General features: G+C 42.3%; 1 protein-coding gene across 5 annotated transcripts in view; it reads left to right on the forward strand.

Moving 5' to 3' along the window:
• The window catches only part of CA5B (carbonic anhydrase 5B), a 109,951-nt gene that overhangs the window by 81,598 nt on the left and 7,889 nt on the right, over nucleotides 1-20,464 (forward strand). For all 5 annotated transcript variants that reach the window (XM_030807155.1, XM_030807154.1, XM_030807157.1 and 2 more), the window contains 4 exons: nucleotides 9,471-9,668; nucleotides 17,486-17,604; nucleotides 19,290-19,385; nucleotides 20,226-20,288. In XM_030807155.1, coding sequence (XP_030663015.1) covers nucleotides 9,471-9,668; nucleotides 17,486-17,604; nucleotides 19,290-19,385; nucleotides 20,226-20,288 — 476 coding nt within the window. The remainder of the gene's footprint in view (nucleotides 1-9,470; nucleotides 9,669-17,485; nucleotides 17,605-19,289; nucleotides 19,386-20,225; nucleotides 20,289-20,464) is intronic.

Here is a 20,464-nt window from a genome sequence, read left to right on the forward strand (position 1 = left end):
ATGAAAGATGCTTTATTTAAGGTGGGAGTGTCAGAGAAGGGGCTTGAACTGACCTTGAAAGCCTAATAGAATTTTAAGGAACAAATGAATAACAGATAGATACGATTAGGTGAACCTAAGAGGTGTTCAGGGTAAACCAGCTTGCCTGGTAGAGAGATGGTGGCTGTGAGGTAATGGGTAGAGAGTCTTGGTATCAATTTGTTTGGTTTTCTGTATCAGTAAAATAAAGCATTTAGTACCTCTTCTGTGCCTTGTACCAAGTAAAGCCCTGGAGACTATAGAAAAAGTGGAGGACACAGACCTCATGGGCTTGGAGTTGACACAGGCCCTTTGGGCAGATAAAGCAAACCCAGATTACCTGAGGAATGGTTGGATGCTAAATGGTGTGAAAGCAAATTCAGTGTGTGTTCAGAAAAAGCAAAGCTCGGAGTGGTTGGAGAATATGTCATCAGGGAGATAAGACTTGAACTGGAAAAGATTTCTCTAAGTGTTAAGAAAAAGGAAGGGCTTCTAAGCACAAGCCAAAGTGGGGCTAAAGGCCAGGCATGGGGACTCATGCCTGTAATCCTAGCACTTTGGAAGGCCAAGACAGGAAGATAGCTTGAGCCCAGGAGTTCAAGACCAGCCTGGGCAACATAGCGAGACCCTATCTCTACAAAAAGTTTTATTAAAAAAATTTTTAGCCGGGCACGGTGGCTCACGCCTGTAATCCCAGCACTTTGGGAGGCCAGGATCACGAGGTCAGGAGATCAAGACCATCCTGGCTAACAAGGTGAAACCTCATCCCTACTAAAAATACAAAAATTTAGCCGGGTGTGGTGGTGGGCACCTGTAGTCCCAGCTACTCGGGAGGCTGAGGCAGGAGAATGGCATGAATCCGGGAGGCGGAGCTTGCAGTGAGCCGAGATCACACCACTGCTCTCCAGCCTGGGCAACAGAGTGAGACTCCATCTCAAAAAAAAAAAAAAAGTTTTTAAAAACCAAAGTAGACACCTGTAATCCCAGCACTTTGGGAGGCCAAGGCAGGTGGATCACGAGGTCAGGAGTTCAAGACCAGCCTGGCCAAGATGGTGAAACCCCATCTCTACTAAAAATACCAAAAATTAGGCCAAGTGCGGTGGCTCACACCTGTAATCCCAGCACTTTGGGAGGCCGAGGCGGGCAGATTACAAGGTCAAGAGATCGAGACCATTCTGGCTACTGAAGACATGGTGAAACCCCGTCTCTACTAAAAAATAGAAAAATTAGCTGGGCGTTATGGTGGGTGCCTGTAGTCCCAGCTACGCGGGAGGCTGAGGCAGGAGAATCACTTGAACCTGGGAGTTGGAGGTTGCAGTGAGCTGAGATCACGCCACTGCACTCCAGCCTAGCGACAGAGCAAGACTCTGTCTCAAAAACAAACAACAACAACAACAACAAAACCCACAAAAATTAGCCGGGCATGGTGACAGGCACCTATAATCCCAGCTACTCAGGAGGCTGACGCAGGAGAATTGCTTGAACCCAGGAGGCGGAGGTTGCAGTGAGCCGAGATCGCGCCACTGCACTCTAGCCTGGGTGACAGAGTGAGACTCCATCTGGAAAAACAAAAAAACCCAAAGTAGACATAAACTTGTGTAGGTAGGCAGTTGTAAGAAGAGTAGCATGCTAAGGGGAATAGCATGACAAGAAATGTAGCATAGGAACACCAGAGTTTGGGAAGAATGAGGAAAATGAGATTAGATAAGTGAGATGGGTTCTAATAGGAAAACCTGGGCATTGAACATAGAAGTTACAACTTGATATACTGTCTTTAGCATAGGAGCAATGTGACAAAGGTGGTTATTTAGGAAAATTGCTGAGTGGCAGAACTCAGGAGTAGAGGAGAGTTAGAAAAGAGGAAAAGCAACCAAGAGGCTTTGTATGAAGTCTGGGGGTTAGGGTTCTGAACTAGGCTGCTGTTCTGGGCAAGGTGAAGAAGAGATAAACCTGAATGATTCTTAAAGAAAAATAATGAAATAAAGCAAAAAGGAGAAGCGAACTGTCTTATTCTGTTTGGGCTGCTATAACAAAGTACCTCAGAAAGGATAATTTACACAAAACAGAAATTTGTTGCTCACAGTTCTGGAAGTCCAAAAAACCAAGGTGCCAGTAGATTCAGTGTCTGATGAGGGTTCTCTTTGCTTCAAAGAATTTGCCTTCTTGCCATATCCTCACATGGTGGAAGGAGCTCAGAAGCTTTCTCAAGCCTCTTTTATAAGGGTATTAATCCCGTTCGTGAGGGCTCTGCCTTCATGACTATGTCACCTCCCAGTGGCCTCAGCTCTTAATACCATCACCTTGGGGAAAAGGATTTCAGCGTGTACATTTTTGGGTTTTATTTTTTTATTTTTTATTTTTTTTTTTGAGACAGGGTCTTGCTCTGTTGCCCAGACTGGAGTGCAGTGGCACAATTTCAGCTCACTGCAACCTCCACCTCCCGGGTTCAAGAGATTCTCCTGCCTCAGCCTCTCAAGTAGCTGGGACTACAGGTATGAGCCACCACACCCAGCTAATTTTTTGTATTTTTACTAGAAATGGTGTCTCCTCATGTTGGCCAGGCTGGTCTCAAACTACTGACCTCAAGTGATCTGCCCACCTTGGCCTGCCAAAGTGTTGGGATTACAGGTGCAAGCCACTGCTGCCTGGCTAGATTTTGAGGAGACGCATACATTCACACCATAGCACAAATCTTCCCAGTGATGCTCCTCATCTTATTCCATCCACAAGTATTGACCGAAAGCCAGCTGGCTTACAGAGCAGTGAGGAAGGCAGATAATTAGACACATATGCATATAATTATAACTGCACCTATGTAATAAATGTCATGAAAGAAAAATTGGAGTGCTATGATTTAAAAATTATAATATGAAGTGATCGTATTATAAGAGAGTAGCCAGAGATCACTTTGTCAAGGAGGTGACAATTAAGCCCAAGACCTAAAAATAATGGGAGCCAGCCCTGAGCCAAATGAGGGGTAATTGATTTCTGTGGAGGAGGAGCACGAAGAAAGGGACTAAGGCAGGAATGAGCTTTCCATGTTTCAAGGGCTGAAAGAAGGAGAGTGCCAAAGCTGGGGAAATAGGTGGTTGCAGCAAACTGAATGTTCATGACCCCCTAACATTTGTGTGTTGAAATCCTAACCCCCAAGGTGATGGTATTAAGAGGTGGGGCTTTGGGGAGGTGATTAGATCGTGAGGGCAGAGTTCTCATGAATAGGATTAGTTCCCAATATAAGAGACCCCAGAGAGCTCCCTCGTACCTTCTATCATGTGAAGACAGCAAGGAGGCTGTCTATGAACCAGAAGGCAGGCCCTTGCCGGATACCCAGTCTGCTGGTGCCTTGATCTTCGACTTCCCAGACTCCAGAACTGTGAGAAATAAATTTCTCTTGTTTATAAGCCACCTAGCCTAAGACATTCTGTCATAGCAGGCTGAATGGACTAAGACAGTGCTAAAGCACAAAATAAACCTAGTACTACTCATATAAACAACTAAAATCAAGCACTTCCTCAACATGGAATCCTCTGCAGGGCTTTTGTTGCCCATCAGCTACAAATTACTGACACCTTTTTTTTTTTTTTTTTGAGACGGAGTCTTGCACTGTCACCCCAGCTGGAGTGCAATGACACCATCTCAGCTCAGTGCAACCTCCACCTCCCGGTTTCAAGTGATTCTCCTGCCTCAGCCTCCCGAGTAGCTGGGATTATAGGTGCGCACCACCACGCCCGGCTAATTTTTTGTATCTTTAGTAGAGACGGGGTTTCACCATGTTGGCCAGGCTGGTCTTGAACTCCTGACCTCAGGTGATCCGCCTGCCTCGGCCTCTCAAAGTGCTGAGATTACAGGTGTGAGCCACTGCACCCAGCCAACACCTTCTTAATGACAGTGTGCCTTTGTTAACATATACCACGGTTGATAAAATCACTATCTGTTTATTTCATTTTCCCTATACAAGAAGAACCTGAAAATGAAGCTTCTGTTAGACCACTTAATCATCTTATTTTTGAGGTAAAATATAAGCAACTACCAGGAAATTGTTTCGATCTGATTTTTGCTTAAATAGAGGAAAAGGACGGGAGTAGGAGAGAACTAAAGTGTCAGTTTATCTTTAGCAAAACAAACCCTTGGCAAAAAATTGGCTTCAGTAAGGGAGCAGTAACCAAGGACCCCCTCCCCACACAGTGAGTTGGATGGTCTAACCTAGATGGTCTCGTTTAGTAAAGGAGGAAGTGGGTAGGAGGAAAGAAAACCTGGAAGCTGAACTTGTAAAACCGAAGGGTATAAATTGATCATGGCATTATGGTCATTAAGGAGCAATTGAAGGAACAGGCCCAGTTTTCTTGGGCTGGTATTTGCATGAGTGTGAGTGTTGATACTTCCCATTTCATGAATGAGATGAATTAAGGATGACCAAGGTATCATACGTCTTAGGGAGCTGATCACTCCAGTTCTTCCCTAGTCTTCACAGGAGACCCTCATTGAATGGCTTTGAAGAATGTGAATTCTCAAATTATCAGCCACAGTCTGAGTGTCTCAGAGGGGAAGGTACATTGTTTGTGTCAGGAATCTTTAAAAACAGAATCAGGGCCTTTCAAGGGCTTTCTAGAAGTTAAAAAATTAACACAATTTGAATCATTTTTCAGATCATTTGAATCCTTTCAAATCATTTGAATTTGAGCTTTTTCCCCCCCAGCAATGGCAGTTGGATACATTACAGGGCATATGTTTATTTTATTTTTTATTTTTGCCTTTAAAAGAGATGTTTATTCATGATGAATATGAATCCAAGTGTTTGGGTGGATATAACAGAACCAAATGTAACAGAAATTTAAGATCATCTTTCCCTCTAAGATGAAAAATATGGTATATGATATGTTATTGGATAAAATTACTAAACATTTTTAGACCCTGAGGTTGTATATTTTATGACATTGGCTGCTGCATAGTTGCCATATTGCTTTTTCAAATTGTTAATTTCTTTCTTTTTTAAAATTTCTATTTTTATTTTACATTCAGGGGTTACATATGCAGATTTGTTACATGGGTATGAGGTTTGGGCTTCTATTGATCCTGCCACCCAGATAGTGAACATAGTACCTAATAGGATGTTTTCCAGAAGGGCATATGTTTAATAAGATACCACAGGGCAACAAAAAAGGAGGAAGATGTGGCTCCTGCCCACAAGGAATTTGCATTCTAATTAGATCATGACAGTATAGCCCAGATTCCGTTTCAGATGTGCCAGTTCATGTGCATTTTCCATTTTAGATTTCTGAAACAGAAATCTTGTTCTTTAAAGTTCTTGTTCTTCACAAGTTGTTTTATACTAAGGAAAAAAAAAACAAAAAAAAAAGAACATTGGGTTCAGACCTCTTCAGAGATGAGAGTACTGCATTATATGAAGAAATAGAAAGAAAAGAGTATTATGAGTTTGCATGCACCTTTTATCTTTAGACCAGGGTTTGTCAACTTTGGCACTATTGGCTTTTGGGTCAGCATGGTTGTTTGTCTTGTGGGAGCCCATCCTGTGCATTGTAGGATGTTTAGCAGCATCCCTGGCCTCTAACCACTAGATGTCACTAGCATCCTCTCCCAGTTTTGCCATCCAAAAATGTCTCCAGACATTGCCAAATGTTTTTGGGGGACTGAATTGCTCTCTCTGTTGAAAACCACTGATTTAGGCACTCTCAGGAGAGCTCTTTGTCTGTATTGCTGGAGCACTTTTATAAACAAAACAAAACAAAACACTAAGTTTAAGATACTGACTTACGGTCAGGCGCAGTGGTTCAGGCTTGTAATCCCAGCACTTTGAGAGGCCGAGATGGGTGGATCACTTGAGGCCAGGAGTTCAAGCCCAGCCTGGCCAACATGGCAAAACCCCATATCTACTAAAAATACACAAAAGTTAGCCGGGTGTGGTGGCATGCGCCTGTAATCCCAGTTACTCAGGAGGCTGAGGCAGGAGAATTGCTTGAACCCAGAACGCAGAGGTTGCAGTGAGCCAAGATCATGCCACTGCACTCCAGCCTGGGAGACACAGCAAGACTCCGTCAGAAAAAAAAAAAAAAAAAAAAAGATATTGACTTCCAGCTTTCAGCAATTACCGAAGGAAGAGGATTATCTGCTCTGTCAGAGTAAACCAGAGGCAGGTTTCTGCTTTTTATGGAAATAGGAGATGATGCTGCCATACATGAGGGATTTGACAGAGTAACAAAACAACTACCTTAGTCTCATCCTTATTCTTTTTTTTTTTTTTTTTTTTTTGAGACAGAGTCTTATTCTGTCACCCAGGCTGGAGTGCAGTGGGGCAATCTCGGCTCACTGCAACCGCCATCTCCCAGGTTCAAGTGATTTTCCTGCCTCAGCTTCCCAAGTAGCTGGGACTACAGGTGTGTGCCACCACATCTGGCTAATTTTTTTTTGTATTTTTAATAGAGGCAGGGTTTCACTGTGTCTCGATCTCCTGACCTCATGATCCGCCAAAGTGCTGGGATTACAGGCGTGAGCCACCGCGCCCGGCCAGTCTCATCCTTATTCTTAGTGGTGGGGCAAGATGCAGAGGGTTGTTGGTAATGATTTCTCTCATGTTTCTCCTAGTTTTCCTTTGTTCTTGATTCTACCCATCCATGGTACTTCTAAAGGACAGGGAACTGGACCACCCCAAACTGATATACATTGGTTCTGCTCATCACACATGGGGGTCTCAACAGGCTGATCTGTGTTATCAGCAAGTCTGCTGATACTTACCAGGGACTTGCTACAGAGACCTGGTGCTTGACTCTGGAACAAAATCAGCATCAGCAATGTCTTCAGTGCCTGTGGAGGATGAATTGTATGTGTACGCCTTAATAGATAATCTCCACATCCCTGTGACACACTGCAACCTCCAGGGACCTTAGCAATGCCGATGTTCGACCCAGGTTTTACAGGATGGCTGCCTGGTTCTGAGTTTGCTTACATAGGAGGTGAACTCAACTCAGCACGACAGTTATGTGGGGCGAGCATCCTACAGGATGCAGGCTACATGAGCCTTTTTTTCTACCAGCCAACCAATTAAACGCTGACAATACTGATTCAATGTTTCCTTTCCCAAAGTTCTCCCGTTTCCTTTTTTGAAAATAAATCTGTTATTGAAAATTGAATTCATTTGTCTTTGTATTTAAAGCCACTTTGGGGAGTTGGGGGTTGGGAAATTCTCAATGAAGAAACTCATTTATGAATACCTTATTTCCACATGGCGCTAAACTCCATGCATTATACTGTGATCACAGCACTGATTGCACTTGGTTTAGGTGAGCTTAGTAGGCAGACTGAGATGTGTTGGTTTTGCAAGGTGCCAAAATGCTATTCCTCTTCCAGGTGCTCTCTGACCTATCTTTATCCTTTACTTTTCTGTATCGATTAAACCCCTAAGTGGCTGCATTGGTCAGGGTTCTCCAGAAGCAGAACCAATAAGGTATATAGATAGATGAGAGGGAATTTATTAGTGGAAATTGCTCACATGATTATAGAGGCTGATATCGGGGGACCTGCCCCGATAATCATGTAGGTTCTTTTCTATTTTTCCTAAGTGTCGGCCGGCTTGAGAAATAAAAGGACAGAGTACAAAAGAGAGAAATTTTAAAGCTGGGCGTCTGGGGGAGACATCACATGTCAGTAGGTTCCGTGATGCCCCACAAGCCACAAAAACCAGCAAGTTTTTATTAGAGATTTTCAAAAGGGGAGGGAGTGTGCAAATAGGTGTGGGTGACAGATGTCAAGTACTTAACAGGGTAATAGAATATCACAAGGCAAGTGGAGGCAGGGCGAGATCACAGGACCGAGGCGAAATTAAAATTGCTAATGAAGTTTCGGGCACCATTGTCATTGATAACATCTTATCAGGACACAGAGTTTTGAGATCAACCGGTCTGACCAAAATTTATTAGACCGGAATTTCCTCTTCCTAATAAGCCTGGGAGCGCTATGGGAGACTGGAGTCTATTTCATCTCTGCAGTCTCAACCATAAGAGACGACCATGCCCTAGGGGGGCCACTTTAGAGACCCACCGCCAGGTGCGCATTCTCTTTCTCAGGGATGTTCCATGCTGAGAAAAAGAATTCAGCGATATTTCTCCCATTTGCTTTTGAAAGAAGAGAAATATGGCTCTGTTCCGCCCAGCTCACCAGCGGTCAGAGTTTAAGGTTATCTCTCTTATATCCTGAACAATTGCTGTTATCCTGTTCTTTTTTCAAAGTGCCCAGATTTCATATTGTTTAAACACACATGCTGTACAATTTGTGCAGTTAATGCAATTATTACAGGGTCCTGAGGCGATATACATCCTCCTTGGGTGACAGGATTAAGAGATTAAAGTAAAGACAGGCATAGGAAATCACAAGGGTATTGATTGGGGAAGTGATAAGTGTCCATGAAATCTTTACAATTTATGTTTAGAGATTGGAGTAAAGACAGGCATAAGAAATTATAAAAGTATTAGTTTGGGGAACTAATATTGTCCATAAAATCTTCACAATCCACGTTCTTTTGCCATGGCTTTAGCCAGTCCCTCCGTTTGGGGTCCCTGACTTCCTGCAACAGGCTGAGAAGTCCCATGACAGGCCATCTGCAAGCCAGAGACCCTGAGATACTGGTAGTATGGGACAGTCCAAGACAAAGGCCTCAGAACCAGGGAAACTGATGATATAACTCTCAGTCTGCGGCCAAATGCCTGAGAACCCAGAGAGGTGCTGGTGTAAGTTCTGGACTACAAAGGCTGGGAAGCCTGTAGCTGTTACCCAAGGACAGGAGCAGGAGAGTGTATCCAAGATCCAGCAGATAGATGGACACATTCAGTTTTTCCATATTTTTGTTCTCTCTGGGCCCCCAGCAGTTTAGATGATACCTGCCCACATTGAGTGCGGATCTTTCCCACCTAGTCCACTCAGAATTACATACTGGTCTCCTCTGTAAACACCCCCAGAGACACACCCCTAAATAATGCTTTACCAGGTTCCTAGGTATTCTTTAATCCAGTCAAGTCAACACCTAAAAGTAACCATCACAGTGGCTAATTCCTAAGGCTTTTAGTTTCCATTAGCCCTGACAGGTTCTCCAGAAGTACAGTAGACAGACTTTTTTTTTTTTCTTTTGAGACATGGTTTGGGTCTGTTGCCCAGGCTGGAGTGCAGTGGTGCGATCATGGCTCACAACAGCCTTGACCTCCTGGGCTCAATCCTCCCACTTTAGCCTCCCCAGTAGCTAGGACTACAGGTGTGTACCACCACGCCTGGATAATTTTTTGTATATTTTGTAGAGACAGGGTTTCGCCACGTTTCCTAGGCTGGTCTCAAACTCCTGGCCTCAAGTGATCCACCGGCCTTGGCCTCCCAAAGTGCTGGGATTATAGGAGTGAGCCACCGCACTCGGTCCAACAGCCTTGATAATAGCCTGACCTGCTTTCTCCTAGTGCATCCACTCTGGGAGAGCGTGGACCTGGTTCCTGGGGGCGATCGACAGTCACCCATCAACATTCGGTGGAGGGACAGTGTTTATGATCCCGGCTTAAAACCACTCACCATCTCTTATGACCCAGCCACCTGCCTCCACGTCTGGAATAATGGGTACTCTTTCCTCGTGGAATTTGAAGATTCTACAGATAAATCAGGTGAGGGCAAGATCTGGTGGTCTTGTAAGGAGTTAAAGAAACAGTGTCATGTTAACACGGACACATCAAACTCTCTCCATGACAGTATTGACCTCTTTGTTAGCAATGACATGGAACTCATTAATCTTAACTTTTTGAATGTGTGAAAAAAATTCCTTCTAGTTTTTGTGCATATTTTCTTCAACTAGTATAGGTAGTATTTTTAATTAATAAATATATCCCTATCTCTCTATGTATAGATTTATAATTGGTATAGAGCATAGGTGTGAAATGGAAGTTTTGCCAGAAATTTATTTTGTATGTGTTTATTGAATATGTACTATTTTTTTCCTTTGCTTGTTGACTTTATGAGAACTTTTACATTAAATAGTAACATTGTTTAATCAGATTTAACTTAGCAGATTACAATACACTTGAAATGGGGCCAAAAGGATATACATGTGTGCATTAGGTTGCAAAGACTAGTCATATATTAGAGAAATGGGAGCTTATGATCTGATAATTTTGTTAAATAAACAATGTTACCTACCTAGTTTAAAAGAAACACAATTTAAAAGAGTTTTTAAAATTCAAGTATTATATTGATTTTGAATCTTTTTTTTAACCTTCCTGGATATAAACTAATGTGAATGATTTCAAAGTTTACCTGAAACTTATAGTGTCTATGGAAGACAGAAGGTGGTTAATTTTGTGAAGATTTATTTTCCCTTTTTTTTGTTTGCTTGTTTGTTTTACTGCATTTGATAATGTCAAATAGTCCAAATTAGTCTCAAAATAATTATTATTTGGAATAGTTTAAAGTAGTTATCAACCAGTGATAATTCTGCCAACTTTCCCCATACCCCTCCATATCCCTCACTCCCTGCTGCAGGATCCGAAGGCGTTTTTCATTGTCACAACTTGGGAAACAAAATTGGCATCTAGTGTGTCAAAGTCAGGGATGCCGCTAGAGATCCTACAGTGCACCGGATATCCTTAACGAAGAGTTATCTAGCCTCCAGTTTCAATAGAGCCGAAGCTGAGAAATCTTGATCTCAAGGAAACTTGTTTTCTCTCATGAATGTTAGGAAATGAGTCCATAAAAATGATAATGAGGCCAGGAGCGGTGGCTTACGCCTGTAATCTCAGCACTTTGGGAGGCTGAGGTGGGCGGATTGCCTCAGCTTAGGAGTTCGAGATCACCCTGCGCAACATGGTGAAACCCCGTCTTTACTAAAATACAAAGCATTAGCCTGGTGTGGTGGCACGTGCCTATAATCCCAGCTACTCGGGAGGCTGAGGTAGGAGAATTACTTGAACCCGGGAGGCGGAGGTTGCAGTGAGCCAAGATCGCGCCACTGCACTCCAGTCTGGCATCAGAGTGAGACTCTGTCTCAAAAAAAAAAAAAAAAAAAAAAAGTAAATATTCACTCCTGCATTTATCCTGGCTCTGAGTGTCAACTGTGTCTTTGTTTTCTTTGTATTTTCCTAGTGATGCTCTGATACTTAGACATGGCACTCTGGCCCAACTACAAACAGACTGCTCCTCCAATTGGCTTAATCTCTCTCTGGTTTTCTCCCTTCTGATATATTTCTCTGCTATGATTCAGAAGGTATTTGAGTCTGTCTTTAAGAGTTTAGGTGTCTCCATGTCCCCAACTTTCCTTTCTCCTCCATGGTATGACACAGCCCCAAAACCATGAACATCTTACTTTCGTATCTCAAACTAGGAAGTTCTTTTTCCTCCCAGATTCATGGGCATCTTTCTTCCCTCCCCCTTTTTTTGCGTAAAGTTATTTATTTAAATTTTATATCTGTGAATTCATAGGTTGATGTGTTTCATTATATTGTTTCTAATTCTCTTAAAGTAACTTACTGTACAAGTAAAAGCTTCTTGTACCACATAAAACCATCTCATGTGCCATGCTTTGGGAAACATTGTTTAAGGCCATCTGGGTCTGTTGGTGGAATAGCTAGAGAAGGAAGGAATAAAAAAGATAAGAAAGAAAAATGATACTGATATATGTTCTTTTAAAATATATTTAGTGGGTATAAGTTTAGTTTTGTTTTGTTACATGGATATATTGTGTAGTGGTGAGATCTGGGCTTTTATTATACCCCTCATCATGCATCTTTCTTAATTTCCCCAAAACTCTAGAGTGTGCCCCCTTCTCAACTGGAAGTCCATAATATTACCTTGTTTATACGGATTCCAGAAATCTTCAAAACAACAAGCTAAATTCCTGTGTTCCAGATGACTGTCTTGCACTCTGGTGAGCTCTACTTGTCCCCCTTGGGGCTCTACCATTATTCCTGCCAGATGTAAACTAATGGGCAGACCCAGTCTATAGGATACCAACTCTCATCCATTTACTCTGCATGCATAGCAATCCTTTTGAATTCTCAACCCCATCTAGGGCCCTAGCAGCCTGCTTTCTTCTGGGGATCCTTGGTATTGGTCAGCTTTCCAGAGCCCTTGACAGTATAGGGACTGTCTGTTGCCAATATATCATTGCTTCATTGAGTTGGAAGTCTTAGAAAGTTGCTTAATGAGTTTCTTAAGCAAGTGACTTGAGCCCAAGAACTTTCAGGGCAAATAGCTGTTTTATCTTTTAGTCCTCTCTTTTTGTTTTGAACAATAGATTCTAGAATTCTTTTTTTTTTTTTTGAGACAGGGTCTCGCTCTGTTGCCCAGGTTGGAGTGCAGTGGCATGATCACAGCTCACTGCAGCCTCAACCTCCTGGACTCAAGCAATCCTCCCACCTCAGCCTCCCGAGTAGCTGGGACCACAGGCATGTGCCACCACGCTCAGCTAAATTTTTTGTTTGTTTGTTTGTTTGTTTTTGTTTTTGAGACGGAGTTTTGCTCTTGTTGCCCAGGCTGGAGTGCAGTGGCGTGATCTCGGCTCACTGCAACCTCTGCCTCCCGGGCTCAAGTGATTCTCCCACCTCAGCCTCCTGAGTAGTTGGGATTACAGGTGCCTGCCACTACACCCTGCTAATTTTTGGTATTTGTAGTAGAGACAGGGTTTCACCATGTTGGCCAGGCTGGTCTCGAACTCCTGACCTCAGGACCTCAGGTGATCCACCTGCCTCGGCCTCCCAAAGTGCTGGGATTACAGGTGTGAGCCACTGCACCTGGCCTTTTTTTTTTTTTTTTTTTTTTGAGATGGTGTCTCACTCTGTTGCCCAGGCTGGAGTGCAGTGGCGTGATCTTGGCTCACTGCAACCTTCACCTCCTGGCTTCAAGCAGTTCTCCCGCCTTAGCCTCCTGAGTAGCTGGGATTACAGGCACATGCCATCATGCCTGGCTAATTTTTATATTTTAGTAGAGACAGGTTTCACCATGTTGGCCAGGCTGGTCTCAAACTCCTGACCTCAAGTGATCTGCCCACCTTGGCCTCCCAAAGTGCTGCGATTATAGGCGTGAGCCACTGCGCCCAGCTCCGGCTAATTCTTGTATTTTTTGTAGAGATGGGGTTCCTGAGATCAAGTGATCCTCCCACCTCGGCCTCCCAAAGTGCTTGGATTATAGGTATGAGCCACCGAGCCAGGCCTCAAGAATTCTTATCTACCCATTTGCATGAGTAATCTTAGACAGAAAATAAGTCATCCATGTTTTTGTCATAATAGCTTCTTTTTAGATACCTACAAATGCAACTGACTAAATCACCCCTTGAACCTGTCTTCCCTAGGAGTGTCAGTCACACGCTTACAAAATATGCAAGAAAAATTGTAGAGAGTTTGCTAATTTTTTCTTGTTTGGTTAGAAAGAACTAAAACTGATAGCCCTTTTAAATTATGCTTTAATAATTATTTTCTTTAAGATAGCATCAATTTTTAGTAATTACCTAATTTTCTCTCTCTCTCTCTCTCTCTCTTTCCACCTTTCAGTGACTGCCTCTTATTTCCTGTTTATTCTTCGCTGCTATTTCTCCATGTTGTTGCAAAACAATCAATAGCATGCAAAGAGGAGAAAAAGAGTGAATGAACATAAAAAATAAAAAGTGAAAGAAAGCAAGACATTTTAGAAACAAAGGCAAGAAACAATTCTAGAAAAGTAAAAACCTAATAAATATTGATGTCTATAAATTTCAAAGAAAAAACCCTAAGAAATGCTGCCACAGTGTGCTTTGTGAGGATTGGAATAAAGTGCAAGGAAAAGGAGCTGGGGAAGGTATGTGACAAAAACATCATACCAGTCCTTTTGGGATGCAGCTAAAGCAGTGCTTAGAGGGAAATTTATAGATGAAAATGCCTATAATAGAGAAGCTTTCTCAAGTCAGTATCTCAGCTTTCCACCTTAAGAAACTAGAAAAAGAAGAACAAACTAAACCCAAAAGCAAGTAGAGAGAAGGACATAATAAAGAACGAGCAGAAATCAATGAAATCAAAAGTTGGTTCTTTGGGAAGATCAGCAAAGTTCACAAACTTTTAATTGGGGGAGACCAAGAAAAAAATAAAAGACAGAAGACTCAAATTACTAAACTCTGGAATGAAAGAGAGGACAAGATGACCTACCTACCTTAATAGGATTATAAGAGAAGGTATGTGAATATCTCATACCGCAGTCCTCTGCTGGGTGTTGTTTGGTATTTGGTTCCCCTGAGTAGGACACCGTTACTGATTTGAATGAGTGCATATAAGAGAGTTGAAATACTGTGGGGAAGGGCACTAAATTGTCCCTGGATGATCCCTGTCAATTATCATCTCCTCTGGAATTCCTCTTATTGGCACTGTCAACAGGCATTAAAGAGATGGAGAGGTGAGTGCCTGTATTCTCCTCCTCAGGGTGCTTCCTGCTCCATCCTGCTTCCCTGACTTTACACTTCTTTGCGGCAGTGCCAGTGAACCTAGTAAGAATGCTTTCACAAACATTTTAAGTTCTCCTTCCCTGTTTTTGGTCCTACATTTACTTTAAAACACATGTACACAGTTTAAAACACACGTACACAGTTTAAAACACACGTACGCAGTTTAAAACACACGTACACAGTTTAAAACACACGTACACAGTTTAAAACACACATACACAGTTTAATGATTTTTGAAGGAAATTTACAGAGTTGTGCAACCATCACTATAATCTAATTTTAAAACATTTCCATCACCCCAGAAGCATTCCTTGTGTCCATTTCCTGCATTTGCTTTTATTTATATGGGTTCTGTGTATTTCCTTTCTCTTCACCATCCCTTTCTCTGTCAGCTCCTTCTGTTTCACATTGAAAAACAAAAGGAGGGAGTGAATATTACAGATTACTTACTACCAGCCAGACTGTCTGCTGAATGTTTTATATTTGTTATGTAATTTTTTACAAGTTTAATCCTTTCTCATCTTAGAGCATGGAAAGAATAAAATATCAGGCCAAGCATGGTGGCTTATGCCTGTAATCCCAGTGCTTTGGGAGGCCGATGTGGGTGGATCACTTGAGGTCAGGAGTTTGAGACCAGCCTGGCCAACATGGTGAAACCCCTTCTCTACCAAAATACAAAAATTATTCGGGCATGGTGGCACACATCTGTAATTCCAGCTTCTAGGGGAGGCTGAGGCAGGAGAATCACTTGAACCTGGGAGTTGGAGGTTGCAGCGAGGCGAGATCGTGCCGCTGCATTCCAGCCTGGGCAACAGAGTGAGACTCTGTCTCAAAAAAAATAAAAAAATAAAGGAATAAAATATCAACAACCTCAAATACATAAGTATATATTTATTTGATATGTGTTGTGACTGCTCTGCTTTCCAATTCACTATCTTCTGTCTACCTGCCCCATTTCTTTGTTTCTTTCTTTTTTTTGTGTGTAGAGACTGGGTCTCACTATGTTTTTCAGGCTGGTCTCAAACTCCTGCCCTCAAGTGATCCTCCCAGATTGGCTTCCCAGAGTGCTAGGATTACAGGTGTGAGCCACTGCTGGGCCTGCCCCATTTCTTGATGACTGTATTTCCTTCTTTCCTGCATTCATCTGCCCCACCCAACCCCACCTTTTTCCTTTAATCTTGCTGAGGTTACCAGTGACATCCCAATTAACTAGCCTGACAGCTGCTTGACAGTCTATTTCTCTCTCTCTCTCTTTCCTTTCCTTTTCTATATTTTATTTATTTTTATTTTTTAGAAAGAGCCTTTCTCTGTTGCCCAGGCTGGAGTGCAGTGGCGTGATCTTGGCTCACTGCAAGCTCCATCTCCCGGGTTCATGCCATTCTCCTGCCTCAGCCTCCCGAGTAGCTGGGACTACAGGCACCCGCCACCATGCCCAGATAATTTTTTTTTATTTTTAGTAGAGACGGGATTTCACCATGTTAGCCAGGATGGTCTTGATCTCCTGACCTCATGATCTGCCCGCCTCAGCCTCCCAAAGTGCTGGGATTACAGGCATGAGCCACCGCACCCAGCCAAAAACGTCTTATCTGGGCCAGGCGCAGTGGCTCACGCCTGTAATCCCAGCACTTTAGGAGGCTGAGATGGGTGGATCTCTTGAGCTCAGGAGTTCAAGACAAGCCTGAGCAACATGGCAAAACCCCATCTCTACAAAAAAAAAAAAAAAAAAGCCTGGCATGGTGTTGCACGCCTGTAGTCCCAGCTACTCAGGAGACTGAGGTAGAAGGATGGCTTCAGCCCAGGAGGCAGAGGTTGCAGTGAGCCGACATTGTGCCACTGCACTCCAGCCTGGGCAACAGAGTAAGACCCTGTTTCAAAAAAAAAAAAAAACACTTGTCAATATTTTGCCTATAATATATTGGTAATACTGTGTGTGTGTGTGTGTGTGTGTGTGTGTGTGTGTGTGTGTGTTTGCGACAGAGTCTTGGTCTGTCACTCAGGCTGGAGTGCAGTGGCACGATCTCGGCTCACCACAACCTCCGCCTCCTGGGTTCAAGTGTTTCTTGTGCCTCAGCCACCTGAGTAGCTGGGACTACAGGCATGGGCCACCACGCCCAGCTAATTTTTTTTTTATTTTTTGTATTTTTAGTAGAGACGGGGTTTCACCATGTTGGCCAGGCTGGTCTCAAATTCCTGACCTCAGATGAGCCACCTGCCTCAGCCTCCCAAAGTGCTGGGATTACAGGTGTGAGCCACCAGGCCCGGCCAGTGTGTTTTTTTCAATTGACATATTTGTATATATTTACCAGGTATAATGTAATCTTTTGATATATGTATGCATTGTGGAATGATTATATCAAGCAATGAAAATATCCATCACCTCACATGCTTACCTTTTTTTTTTTTTGTAGCGAGAAAATCTACTGTTACTCTTTTAGTAATTTTGAAATGTGCAATACATTATTATCAACTATGGTCACCATGCTGTGCAATAAATCTTGAAAACATATTCTTCCTAACTGAAACTTTGTACCTTTTGACCAACATCTCCCAGGTGATCATTTTTGACTTGCAAATTTCCTATTCCATTTCAATGAAAGGGAAAGCAACACTAGTATCTTCAAAATTTGAAAAGCACAGTGTCTGTGCATAAAAAAAGAAAGATCCTTTTATCCCCATATTTCAGTATTATAAAGTCATGTTGGATAAATGTGCTGAAAGGAATTTGCATTTTATTGCACACAAAAGAAAACTGGACACAATAATATAGGATATAAAATTAAGTCAAGAATTGGCTTTTAACAATTGTTTGTAGCTTGTTATGTAGTTAAATCTTGATGTTATTTGGTCTTGCCGTTATACGTGCATTGACTTCATGAAAATCAAATTTATAATCACTTGTATATAATTCAGTGTAATCCATTTAAGACAGTTCACATGGAGGGTCCACTGGAGATTTGGCCTTTCACCCACATTTCCCCACTGCACAAATAACTCTTCCCTGAATTGTTGGATGTGCCATTTTAGTGATCAAGGGAGGACCCCTGGAACACAACTACCGATTGAAGCAGTTCCATTTTCACTGGGGGGCCATCGATGCCTGGGGTTCTGAGCACACCGTGGACAGCAAATGCTTCCCAGCAGAGGTATGTTGAGAAGGTCAGGAACAGTGACAACTGTAGAGAAGTGGGGATAATTCTGAACTTTTAGTTGTAAGAAATTATCAGAATCAGGTGATTCCTATAAATGCCAAATAGCTTTCTCAGGCAGTTTTGATCATTCTCAGCTAAGACATGTAAAAATGTTAACTTCTCTCATCTCAAATAATATAGTTGAAATGAACCTTAAGATCCTGAAACTGAATTCTTCTGGAATTCGAAGGTGGACTCAAACAGTAGCCCAAAGTAATAACCCAGGGAACACTGTGGAGCCACAGGTCGAATTAATGCAAGTTTGCGGTGGTGGGAGCCTAAATGAAGGCTGTGGCAATAGAAATAGAGAAAAAGGACAAGATTTATCAAGCGTTTCTGAAATTAAAGCAACAGGACTTGAAGGTAGGGTTCTCTTCAGGATAGGAGAAGGCAAAGTTAACCATGACTTTGTGGTGTCTCACTTGGGAGGCTGGGTGATAATGCACTCATAACTGATGAATGAGGAATGATTTGTAGGGAAATAAAGGGAGATTTTAAGGAAATAGAATTTCTTCTTACAACTTTTTTCCTAATTCAATTGTAAATGTTATGTAAAAAATAAAAGCCCATTTAAAAATTTATTTTATATTTGTTTCATTTTATTTTGTTTTGTGAGACAGGGTCTCACTCTGTCACCCAGGCTGGAGTGCAGTGGCACAATCACCGGTTCACTGCAGCCTCGACCTTAAGCAATCCTCCCACCTCAGACAACAGGCGCACACCACCATGCCCTGCTAATTTTTTTTTTTTTTTTTTTTTTTGAGACAGAGTTTTGCTCTGTCACCCAGGCTGGACTGCAGTGGCGTGATCTTTGCTCACTGCAAGCTCCACCTCCTGGGTTCACACCATTCTCCTGCCTCAGCCTCCCAAGTAGCTGGGACTACAGGCGCCCGCCACTGCGCCCAGCTTATTTTTTGTATTTTTAGTAGAGACAGAGTTTCACCGTGTTAGCCAGGATGGTCTCGATCTCCTGACCTCGTGATCCACCCGCCTCGGCCTCCCAAAGTGCTGGGATTACAGGCGTGAGCCACTGCGCCCAGCCTGCCCTGCTAATTTTTAATTTTTTTTTGTAGAGACAGGGTTTCACTATGTCGTCCAGGCTGGTCTCATACTCCTGGGTTCAAGTGATTCTCCCACCTTGGCCTCCCAAAATGCTGAGATTACAGGTGTGAGCCACCACACCCAGCCTAAAAGCACATTTTAAATGGTTATTCCTTGAAGAAGAAATTTGTCTTTAACTCCTGCATAATTTCCATATGGAGGATCTATTTCTCTCAATATAAACATCTTCTCTCCTGTAGATGCAAGTGGATTTTAAATATTGGTATTTCATTCAAATCAAGATGGGACTGGACAAATGTTGATTGCTCACTGAAGTGTCACTTTGTTGTATGAATTTTCTATTTTTCTCCCTAAATAAATCCTTTTATTCAAAATAATATTAATTGCTGCTCTTGCCTAAATTTCTCCCTGATCTTTGTTTCTATCTCATCTTGCACCACGTTGTCATATGGTTTTCTTAGTGGCTTTACTTTGGGTGAGGAAACATGTTTAAATGTCATAGGTTGACTGAGGCTGTGGGTTTATTCTGGAGAGATTCTGTGTAGTCATGTGTTAACCCTCTTTTCATGGTGTTTCAGCTGCACTTAGTGCATTGGAACGCAGTCAAATTTGAAAACTTTGAGGATGCAGCACTGGAAGAAAATGGTTTGGCTGTGATAGGAGTATTTTTAAAGGTAAAAAATCTCACCAACTTTAAATGATATGTTGTATTCTAGAATGAAAAGATAGAACATTATAATATTGTTATTTACTTTAAGAATGTTGGGATCCATACATTGGTAAGATAAATAGTGCTTGAAATACAAGATTGTTAAGAATGTATTTTAGGGCCAGGCATGGTGGCTCACGCCTGTAATCCCAGCACTTTGGGAGGCCGAGGCAGGCAGATCACTTGAGGTCAGGAGTTCGAGACCAGCCTGGCTTCTATGGGGAAACCCTATTTCTACTAAAAATACAAAAATTAGCCAGGCATAGTGGTGCGCACCTGTAATCCTAGCTACTCGGGAGGCTGAGGCAGGAGGATCGCTTGAGCCTGGGAGGTGGAGGCTGCAGTAAGCCAAGATTGTGCCACTGCACTCCAGCCTGGGCAACAGAGCGAGACTCCATCCCCCCTGCCACCAAAAAAAAGAATATATTTTAAATGGTATAAAAATGCACAGCCCAGTAGAGTGGTCACAAGCCACATGTGGCAATTGAGCACTTGAAATGTGTCTACTGCAATTGTGGAACCATTTTTCATTTTATTTAATTTTAATTTCAATTTAAGAACTTAAATGAAGCAGGGGGCACCTTTCACTGCAGGCATGCTGACCTTGTCAGCAAACAGCCTGCTCATTTGTTCTCTAATTTAATTCAGTAATGTTTATAAAATTATAAATTACAAGTTTAAGTGTAATTTCAGTCATGCAGTTTGTTTTTATGTGATCACCAGGTAGTTAATTTTAATTCACATTCTGTTACAGTTTCTACAGTGAGATGTCCATCGTTTGTAATATTTTCTTCTTGTTCTTTAGCTAGGCAAACATCATAAAGAGCTACAGAAATTAGTGGATACTTTGCCGTCAATTAAGCATAAGGTACTATTTGTTTTCCTTAATTACTTGAAATATACTTTTATGTTTCAATCTCAGAGCGGAGACATTACCAAGGCACTTTGAATTGGGAAGTTTAATTAGGTGAACTGTATTCAGCCTTAGAAGAAAACTTGCCATTTATGATTCCAGGGGACAGAAGTCATGATTCTGTGGGTAGG

The sequence above is a fragment of the Nomascus leucogenys genome, chromosome X (assembly GCF_006542625.1).
Source record: "Nomascus leucogenys isolate Asia chromosome X, Asia_NLE_v1, whole genome shotgun sequence".
NCBI lineage: Eukaryota > Metazoa > Chordata > Mammalia > Primates > Hylobatidae > Nomascus > Nomascus leucogenys.